The sequence below is a fragment of the Myotis nattereri genome, assembly GCF_964212035.1.
Source record: "Myotis nattereri genome assembly, chromosome: 5".
In the NCBI taxonomy this organism is placed as follows: domain Eukaryota; kingdom Metazoa; phylum Chordata; class Mammalia; order Chiroptera; family Vespertilionidae; genus Myotis; species Myotis nattereri.
In genome coordinates, this window is record NC_138080.1 from 32,315,738 (window position 1) to 32,325,366 (window position 9,629).

The following is a 9,629-nucleotide window of genomic DNA, read 5'->3' on the forward strand; positions in this document are numbered from 1 at the left end:
TTCACGTCTGTGGCCCTGCCTGCTCCAGCCCCCCCACATGCCTGAACTCCCCTTCCCCAGCCCCTTGGCCGGCTCCATCCCAGCCACACTGAACCCTTCCTGTTCCTCCGCACTCACTGAGCCTCCCGGGGGCGAGGGGACTCTTCTCTTCAGGCTCCTGCTCAGGCACAGCTGCCTTCTCCAGGAAGCCTCCCTGACAGCCATCCTGCCGGCCCCTGGCTGAGTCAGGCCCCACAGGCCTGGGCACTCCATGTTGTTATTATTTTTTAAATACATCTGTATTGACTTCTGAGAGGAAGGGAGAGGGAGAGAGACATGGAAACACCCATGATGAGAGAGAATCATTAATCGGCTGCCTCCTGCATGCCCCCCTCTCCCCGCCAGGGACCGAGCCTGCAACCTGGGCATGTGCCCTGACCGGGAGGGAGTTGAACCATGGTGACGCTCACCACTGAGCCATGTCGGCTGGACAGCACTCATGTTATGACAGCCCGGTCCCCCGGCAGCCCTGGAGCTGGAGACACAGAGCCCCCAGGACGCCCCACCCCTGAGGGTGAGGGCGGGGCTCTTGGTCTGTGCGGGGCGGGGGGGGGGGGGGGAATGTCTGAGGTGGCTCCCTCTTCGGGCAGCGGCTTGCCCGGGGCCACAGTGGTGGGGCTGGACTCCACCCACGCCTATGGGCGCTGGGGGAGGGGACCCACTGTGACCTGGGCCCCCCACTGGCTTCGAGGCTTCTGCTCCAAACCCCCTTCCACAGCCTGGGGTCTGGAGATTTGGATGCTGGGACCGTGGGCCACTCTCCCCACATGGGAAGGACAGACAGGAGCCAGAGGAGGGTTTCAGTTTTTATTGACGTCACCGTGAGGCTGGGCACCGGCTCCCTTCCCCCCATTAGGGCTTGTTCTCTGGCCTCAGCCCATGGAGGGGGCCGGGGGAAGGGGCTCAGGAGTGGCCCTCACCCCCCACACTTCTCAGCACAGACTGAATCCAGTCCACATAGAGGGCAACTCGAGCGTAGAAGTCCGGGTACTGGCGGTTGGCACACTCCCGAACGAGGAAGGAGTCCACGGCCTGGAGGACGCCGTCACAGATCAAGGGGCCGCCGGAGTCCCCCTGGGAAGGGCGGGAACAGGCTGGTCAGTCACCCCGGACGTGGCCACGTCGGGCAAAGTGAAGCTGGTGGCAGCCCAATGCCAGTTAGTGGTAACATGTTTCCAGTGCGGAATTCTCTTTAAGGCCCGTGGGCGACAGAGGGAGATGGGCCACTCAGGAGGGGGGTGGGCATTTACGGCCCCTGCTATATCCCTGGACCCCTGGAGTGAGCTGGGCAGGTCCGAGAGGGGGCCCCGGAGTGGGAGAATCCCTGGACCCACCAAGGCCACCGGGTACGACATGAGCACCCCTGGGTGCCTGTGGGAGCCGAGGCTGTTCCCCATCCTTGCTGAGCCCTCACGATGGGGCGCCCCTCTTCCCGACAGGAGACCAAGGGACAGCCTGCAGCTGCTCAGTGGGGAGGAGGTGGGTTTGAACTGCTGCCACTCCCGCCCTCCCTCCTGTGGGCAGCTCCTGGAGCCCTCTCTGCCATCCACAGCGGCCCAGGGCGCAGGCAGCCGGGCAGGTACGTACAAAGCAGATGCCGGCTTTGCGCCGGGGAACGAAGGTGCACACATTCTCTGGCCGACACAGGAAGGTGACCACGGTGACGTTCAGCTCCTGAAGGACTTGGGGCAGTGGTTCCATGGTGCCCAGGCGGCCCCAGCCCATGGCCAGGCACTGGGTGCCGTGGGGCAGCAGCTGGCCCTGCTCCGGGAGCTGGGCCACCGCGACCTGGGCGGTGAGGTTGGCAGGGCGGTCAAGCTGGGGCAGAGGGAGAGGAGGTGGGCAGTGAGGTACCGTCTCCAGGCCCCACAGCCACCCCCTCTCACATCCACTCACGTCCTGACCACCCCAAAGTGCCTCCTCTGGGCCCCCTCCCACTCACTCTCAGGTTCTACCTCAGGGTCACCTCCTCCAGGGAGCCTGTTCTGATTGATCCTCCAACCCCACCAGGGCTGTTTTACATTCTCTGCCACCATGGGCCTCCCTTTTGCAGCATTTGTCACCGTGGTTTTCATCCACTCACAAAGCGCTCATTGAGTGCCAACTGTATGCTTAGTCCTCCGCTAAACCTTCGGGGAGCTGACCTTTCAGGGAGCGGGAGAGGCCAGGAGAGTGACAGATGCATTGTCCAGGGAAATGGCAAGATGGTGAGCCGTGCATCAGGGGAGGGGTGGCTGTCTTTCCACTAGGGTGAGGGGAACTCTCGCTGAGAAGGTGAGGTTGGCACTGAGGTGGGGGGTGAGGATGTTGGGAGGATGGGTGCCGGGCAAGGGGCACGGCCAGGTCAGAGGCAGGTGGGGCAGCCATTTGTGGGGCTATTGTCTGAATGGCCCTCTCCTTACCAGGCCTACTGTGACCAAGGCTATGTCCCAGCACCGGCAGGGGCCTGGCATACAGTAGGTGCTCAATACGTGTTTGCTAAAGGTGACTGAAGGGGTAATTACCGGTCCTGCGGGCTCCGCCCACCCACCTGCAGAAGGAGAATGTCATTGTGAATACGCTCTGGGTCATAGTTGTTGGAAAACTGGCGAGTGACGGAGAACTTCTGTTGGCTGGGCTCGGCGTTCTGCAGGTTGTGGGCCCCGAGCACCACCTTCACCAGGGCCATGGGCCTGAGAGGTCGGGGTGCTTATTGTGTGCTCCCCCATCCACCCATTTCCTTACCCCACGGGCACCCTGAGCACCAGATGCAGCTCCCTCAGTTACAGCCTCCCTCAGACCCAGGGCAGGGCCACCTCCCCCATCAGACCCAGGGCAGGGCCACCTCCCCCATCAGACCCAGGGCAGGGCCACCTCCCCCATCAGACCCAGGGCAGGACCACCTCCCCTATCAGACCCAGGGCAGGGCCACCTCCCCCATCAGACCCAGGGCAGGGCCACCTCCCCCATCAGACCCAGGGCAGGGCCACCTCCCCCATCAGACCCAGGGCAGGGCCACCTCCCCCATCAGACCCAGGGCAGGGCCACCTGGGCACTCACATGTTTGCCAGGCAGTGAGCAGCGGTCAGCACGAAACTCGGGTGGATCAAGGTGCCTCCACAGAAGTGGGCATTCAGCATCTGCAGTGACGCCATGTAGGGCCGAGAGTGGGGCTGAGCTGCCCGCCCGCCCACAATCTCCGAAGCCCGTGCTGCACCTGAGAACGAGGGGGCGTCGGCGCTGTCACTCTCCCTGCTGCGCGCAGCCCCACCCACCTCGCGGGGAGGGAAGCACTGGGCAGACACCGAGTCCCGTGTCCCAGAGCTCCCCCCTGCCCTGGAGGCATTCATTCCAGGCAGCAAGTGGGTCCTGCCCTGGCCCTGCCTCAGTCTCCCCATCTGTGCGGTGAGGGTGCTGGGCTGGCTGTTGTGGGTGGGTGTTCCCCAGAATCAGCAAGGCCTGGGCAGATGGATGGACAACATGTGGCCCCACTCACCCCCCAGCAGCGTGGCCAGCAAGACCAGGGCCAGGGCAGGCTGGGAGGGCCGGTGGCTCTGGGTCATGGTTGGGTGGGGGCTCCCTTGCCTCCCAACCCCTCTTATAGCCCGAGCCCTGGAGGCCGTTGGGGTTGCCCCACACCTGGACTGGGTGTCCTTACTTCCTCCTTTCAACCTGGGGCCGCAGGGAGTTGGGGGCCAAACCACACTCCAGGGGGACAGGGAGCATCTGGCTCAGGGTTCCAACTCCCCTGCGAGTGTGAGACACGATCTCCTGCCCACCCCGTGCCTGGGTGCCCGGGACAAGGGCCAGCAGGGCACAGACTCAGAGGGGCACACACACCGCTCTCCGTGCCTCCCCCTCAGGCCCCTTCGGCCTGAGAGGACGGTAGCCAGCATGTCCAGGTGCTGGTGTGCGCCCCACGCCTGGGGACAGGAAAGCACAGGAGACAGTGGTGGGGCCACAGAGCCATGTGCCCTCCTGGGACACAGAGGGTTCACTGTTCCCTCTAAGGCAGAGCTCTTACCCGGGTGGTGGTTGCCCAGGGGACACTGTCTGGGGACATTGTGAAGGTCAGCAGGGCTGATGGGGAGGCCCCTGGTAAGGAGTATGTGGGGCCAGGGACCATTCCCAACCCGCCACAATGCCCAGGACAGCTCCCCAGGGGTGATCTGCACCCCCTCCCCCCGTGTAAATAGTGGAGAAACCCTAGTTAATTATTTGGGAACATTTTTAAAAAATATATATTTTATTGATTTTTTACAGAGAGGAAGGGAGAGGGATAGAGAGTTAGAAACATCCATCAGCTGCCTCCTGCACGCCCCCTACTGGGGATGTGCCCACAACCAAGGTACATGCCCTTGACCGGAATCAAACCCGGGACCCCTCAGTCTGAAGGCCGACGCTCTGTCCACTGAGCCAAACCGGTCAGGGCTATTTGGGAACATTTTGATTTCACTCCCTGCTCACAGTAGACACCAGAATAAATCATGGTGTTCAGACGATGTAAACCAGGGGGACCCTCGCATCTGTGAGTCACCTCCCCCTCCCTCCCACTCAGGCTGCATATTTTGTGTGGGCAGCCTCCCAGGACCTCCGTGGTCAGATGGTTACTAAACAGCAGAGTCTCCTGGGGTCCCGGAATCCCCTGACCCTGGGTTAAAGGAACAAGGCGCTGACATTGCTACGATGTGGATGAACCCTGAAAACACGTGCTCGTGAGAGAAGCCAGACACAGAAGGACAAATTCTGTGTGATCCCGTTTATGTGAAATGTCCAGAACAGGCTGATCCAGAGACAGGAAGTGGGTTGGTGGTTGTCAGGGGCTGGGGGAGGGAGATGGGAAGTGGCTGCATATGGGGAGGGGGGAGTTCTTTTCGGGGTGAAGGAATGTTCTGGGACTAGAGAGAGGTGGTGGTTACACAATATTGTGAATGCATCAGCTATCACTGAATTGTTAAATGGGCGAGTCCTATGGTTTATAAAGTATATTTCAATAAAACTTCACCAACCACAAAATGAAATACACACACAAACCTGCTAGATAACTCACCCACCAAGGGGGGGCCTCCCTGGGGGGTCTCGGGGTGCCCTTCTCCAAGCGCTCTGTTCCGGGTGCACACACACCAAGGCTTGGGGGACAGGCAGGTGGGTGCGGGGGCGGGGGCTGCCTGGAGGCCTAGGGCAGGGGGTGTGGGAAAGCTCCCAGGGCAGAAGCTGGGGGCTGTGGAGAGCCTGGGGCAGTGCAATAGGAATGAACCCTCTGGCAGGGGATCCCGCTGGCAGGTGGAGGGGAAGTGGGGGCTGGGAGCTGTTGCCCCGGCCCCTTTCCATTCCAACCGTGGGTGGCATAACGGCAACCGCTGCTGGAGGAACCGGGCCTGTTGCGTCACCAGGACCCGAGGGAAAGAGGGAGCAGGAGGTCCAGCCTGTAGTCTCTCTCTCCCTCCTTAAAAAAGAAAATTAGGATTTTCTTGAGTGTATCAGTGTGGGGGGCTTCAAGCTGGGGGACAATATGCTCTTGGACCCCAACAGCCCTTGGACCTCGGTTTCCCCATCTGAACAATGAGCAGGCAGTGGCTTGACCTCCCTAAGCTCTGGCCAGGGCCCCTGGAAGGATCGAGGTTCCTGAGCCATTAAGAGTCCCCCCTGAGCCTCAACCTCCCCATTTGTGAAGGTGAGTATATGGCAACACAAATAACCAAGCTTGGTGCTCAGTCAGTTTGGGTGAGCGCCGGGGGCTCCCGGGGGCAGGGGGCGGCTTTGGGGCACCCACGCTGGGGCAGGGGCTGTGGAGCCCACAGACCACACCAGGCAGCTGGGGCAGAGCTCTCGCCCCTTTCTACTGGCCAAGGATTCAAAGCCTTTGTGGGCTCTGGCACACACACCCCTACAAACCCGGAACCCCAGGCGATTAGCGGCCCATTCCATGATGGAGGGGCTGCCTCTAGGGACGCAGATCAACAACAGGAACGCTCCCCTCAATGCAGCGTGACACCCAAATCACGGGCTCCCTCCAGCACAAACAGGTGTCCTGCTCCTTCAGCTTACCATCCCAGCCCCGGTCGGGCGTGTACGGGAAGCAACCAATTGATGTGTCTCTCTCACATCGATGTTTCTCTCTGTCTTCCTCCCTCCCTTCCACTCTCTCTAAAAATCAGGGGGAAAATATCCTAGGGTGAGGATTAACAAAAAATAAATAAACAAACCATTTAAATACGTGTACAAAGTTCCCCTGGGAAGATTGGAAAGTGTCCTTGCATCCCTGACTCCTCCGCCTGCAAGTCAACTGACTGATCCTCTTGGGCTTCTCGATGCTCCGACCAGCAGGTGCGAACGTGCCACTCACACGTGTGCACACACTGTTCTGCCCTTGTCCACGTCTCCACTGTCCCGTGAAGACCCCTCAGGCCGGTGAATGAGGTGCCTCCACCTTTTACACAGCTGCGTCTTACTCCCCAGGGGAGTGGGCCAGCCTTTGCGCATCTGTGGCTCCTCCTGAGGGCGCTGTGTTGCTTTGTCTCTTTTCCTTGTAGACATGTGGCAGGAACTTGTACCCTCGTCATCCGAACGATGCAAAGGGACCGGTGGGGCAAACCACTACCACCGCCGCCCCCCCTCCCCCCTCCCCTCCCCCCCCTCCCCCGCCCGTGGTGGGTGGCGCTGCTGGCTCTGAGGCCCCAGACCCACCTCTGGTGGGCCTGTCCCAGTTACCCGCCCACCCAGGCAGATGCCCACAGAGTTCTCAAACCCCAGGGCTTTTGCAAATCCCATAGATTGGAAAAAAATGGTCTCTTTGAGAAAGTTTGCTCATATTTCTAGGATAATGCATGAAGGTGAAGGTGTTTCTGTATCTTCAAGATTCTTTTGTTTCTTTGCTATGAACTGCTAACATCCTGTACCCATTGCTTTTACTACTGGGCTGTTGTTTCTTTCTTATTGATTTTAGTTGCTCTTCATACATTAATCATAATTATATATTGTTAAATATATACCTTTTTTGTTGTTAATCCTCACCTGAGGATATTTTTTTCATTGCTTTTTTAGAGAGTGTGGAAGGGAGAAAGGGGGTGGGGTGGAGAGAAACGTTTATGTGAGAGAGAGAGAGACTCATCAGTTGGTTGCTGCCCGCACGTACCCCAACTGGGGCCCAGGATCGAGCCTGTAACCCTTCAGTGTGTGGGCCGATGCTCTAACCATTTATCACACTAGCCAGGGCTAACTATACACATTTTAAATATATATAGTGGTATATAATAAATAATGATGCGTTGTTTAAATTTTATTTTAATAAACTATATTATGTAATATATGATTCTATTTATTATTTTCATATCATTGTATTTATAATTTAATAGCTATGTTTAGGTCTTTCTATATGAGGTACATTAGCCTCTGTGAGTCAAGTGACATTCTTAGGCCAGTGTCTCGTGTGCCTCTTGACTTAGCGGCACAATGTCTTTTGGCCAAAGTGAGAGGTGGGTAAGGTGCTCCGTCTGTCAGGTGGAGATAGGACAGCCCCTGGTTCTCAGGGCTGTGAGTGAATTCAGCGACTGCCGGAAAATGCTCATTACCTCCTGCCCCAGCCCCTGCCAACCTGGCAAAGCAGGGGTCAGGTGCGGAGAGAATGGGTGGCTTCTGCCTTAGAGTCATAACTGCACAGGCTGGGGTGGGGGTGGGGGACAGGCCTGGAGATGGGAGGTCACAGCCCCCCACCCCCACCACGGGCTAAGCTGAGGGCCTTTCAGGCCAGTGTTAATCCAATGAGGGGTTTGGAACAGAATTGATCCAGTATCCAGTCTTTTTAAAATATACATATATTTTTATTGATTTCAGAGAGGAAGGGAGAGGGAGAGATAGAAACATCAATGATGAGAGAAAATCATTGATAGGCTGCCTCCAGCACGCCCCCTACTGGGGATCGAGCCCACAACCCGGACATGTGCCCCTGACAGGAATCAAACCTGGGACCCTTCAGTCCACAGGCCGACGCTCCATCCACTGAGCCAAACCGGCTAGGGCCAGTATCCAGTCTTGGAAGCGTGCCACTCCGGTGAAGAAGTTGGGGCCCGTGCCACAGGGCTCCATCGAGGAGGCCACACCACACGCCAGACCGTTATAGACGAGGGGCACCCATCACCCTGGACAGTTGGCAGGCCAGTCAGGGTGCCCCCAGGCCTAGTCCCCCAGAATCTCTGAGCAGGTAGCTGCCCCCACAACTTGAGCCCTTCTCCTGCAACCCCCAAGCCTGTTCCAACCCCACCTGTTCTCACGCTACTCAAATGCTCAAATGTTTAATCATCCAGTTCTAATTCCAGACTCAGTATCAAGGCCCTGGTCCTGGACTTGTCCCTCCCACCACAGGAAACTCATTCTCTCAAGACCTCTCCTCCCACCATGGGGAGCCCATGCTAGGTTGCACCTGGCCTGTACCTGGCAGATGCCACCCCAGCAGGTAAAAATGCCAGTGCACACATTGTTGGGGTGACACTGGTCCAAGGGGGTCATGGTGGCACTGGGGACCCTTGGGAAACTGGAGATAAGTCCCCTATGGCATAGGGCCTGTGGCATTGGATTCCCCAGCCTGCCACCTGGAAGCTGGGGTTGGCTTCCACCATGGCGTTCTGCTAGGGCAGCAGTACCAGTGCCACACTGCTGGTGAAGTTGGCCTCACCCTCCAGCTGGGCAGGGAAACCAAGTCAGGAGGGACTGGAGCCTCATGGGGCCCAGCTGGGAGCCAGAGTGGCAGCAAAATAAGTTCTGGTCTGTAAAGTGGTTTGGGTTTGGGTTCAAGTCCCAGCTTGGGCAGTAACTTGCTGTGGCATCCTGGCCCAGTCACTTTACCTCTCCGGCCTCTGGTTCCTGCGCCATAGAGAAAGAATAATCAGCCCTAGCCCTGGCTGGTTTGGCTCAGTGGATAGAGCGTTGGCCTGCGGATTGGAGGGTCTCAGGTTGGATTCCAGTCAAGGGCACAGGCCTGGGTTGCAGGCTTATCCCCAGTAGGGGGCGTGCAGGAGGCAGCCGATCGGTGATTATCTCTCTTCATTGATGTTTCTCTCTCTCTCCCTCCCCCTTCCTCTCTGAAATCAATAAAAAATATTTTTAAAAATGTGGAAATTCCTAAAAATAGAATAAATAAAAACTCATGCTGTCCAGTGTTGGTACAGCTATGGAGAAAGGGGCAGTTTTTGATTCTGCTGGTGGAGGGGGTAAGCTATGTTGTCTACCTTGGAGAAACTTTTTCAGGGAACAGATACAGAGAAGTTCATTGTAATTCTCTCTGGAAACAACTCAAGTGTCCACCAACAGGAGGCTAAATAAATGGACTGGGATGTCTGTGGACGTTGCTACATGATTTAATCCACCAAAGGAAACGAAAAGAGTCCGGGTGTACACCAGGCTCTTCCCTCCCCAGCCCTCAGGCTGTTGCCGGTCACCCCGTATCACCCCTTTTCCCACCTGCAGCAGCAGCAGGGCATTCAAGTTCTCCTGAGGGTCGCAGCCATTCTCGCGGATGCTCCTGATGGCGGATATTTGCCTGGAACTCTCTCGATGCCTCAGGTCATAGGCCCCCAGCCCCACGGCGGCGATTCTGGGGCTCCTGGGGGTGGGTG

General features: G+C 57.9%; 1 protein-coding gene across 1 annotated transcript; it reads right to left on the reverse strand.

Moving 5' to 3' along the window:
* Positions 1-832: 832 nt before the first annotated feature.
* On the reverse strand, positions 833-3,583 carry LOC308519179 (myeloblastin-like). Its single transcript, XM_081091167.1, has 5 exons — positions 3,515-3,583; positions 3,079-3,235; positions 2,570-2,711; positions 1,627-1,857; positions 833-1,113 (listed from the first exon to the last, which is right to left on the reverse strand). The coding sequence occupies exons 1-5, from the start codon at positions 3,579-3,581 to the stop codon at positions 943-945; spliced, it is 768 nt and encodes a 255-aa protein (XP_080947293.1). The 5' UTR covers positions 3,582-3,583; the 3' UTR covers positions 833-942.
* Between the last annotated feature and the right edge of the window lie 6,046 nt (positions 3,584-9,629).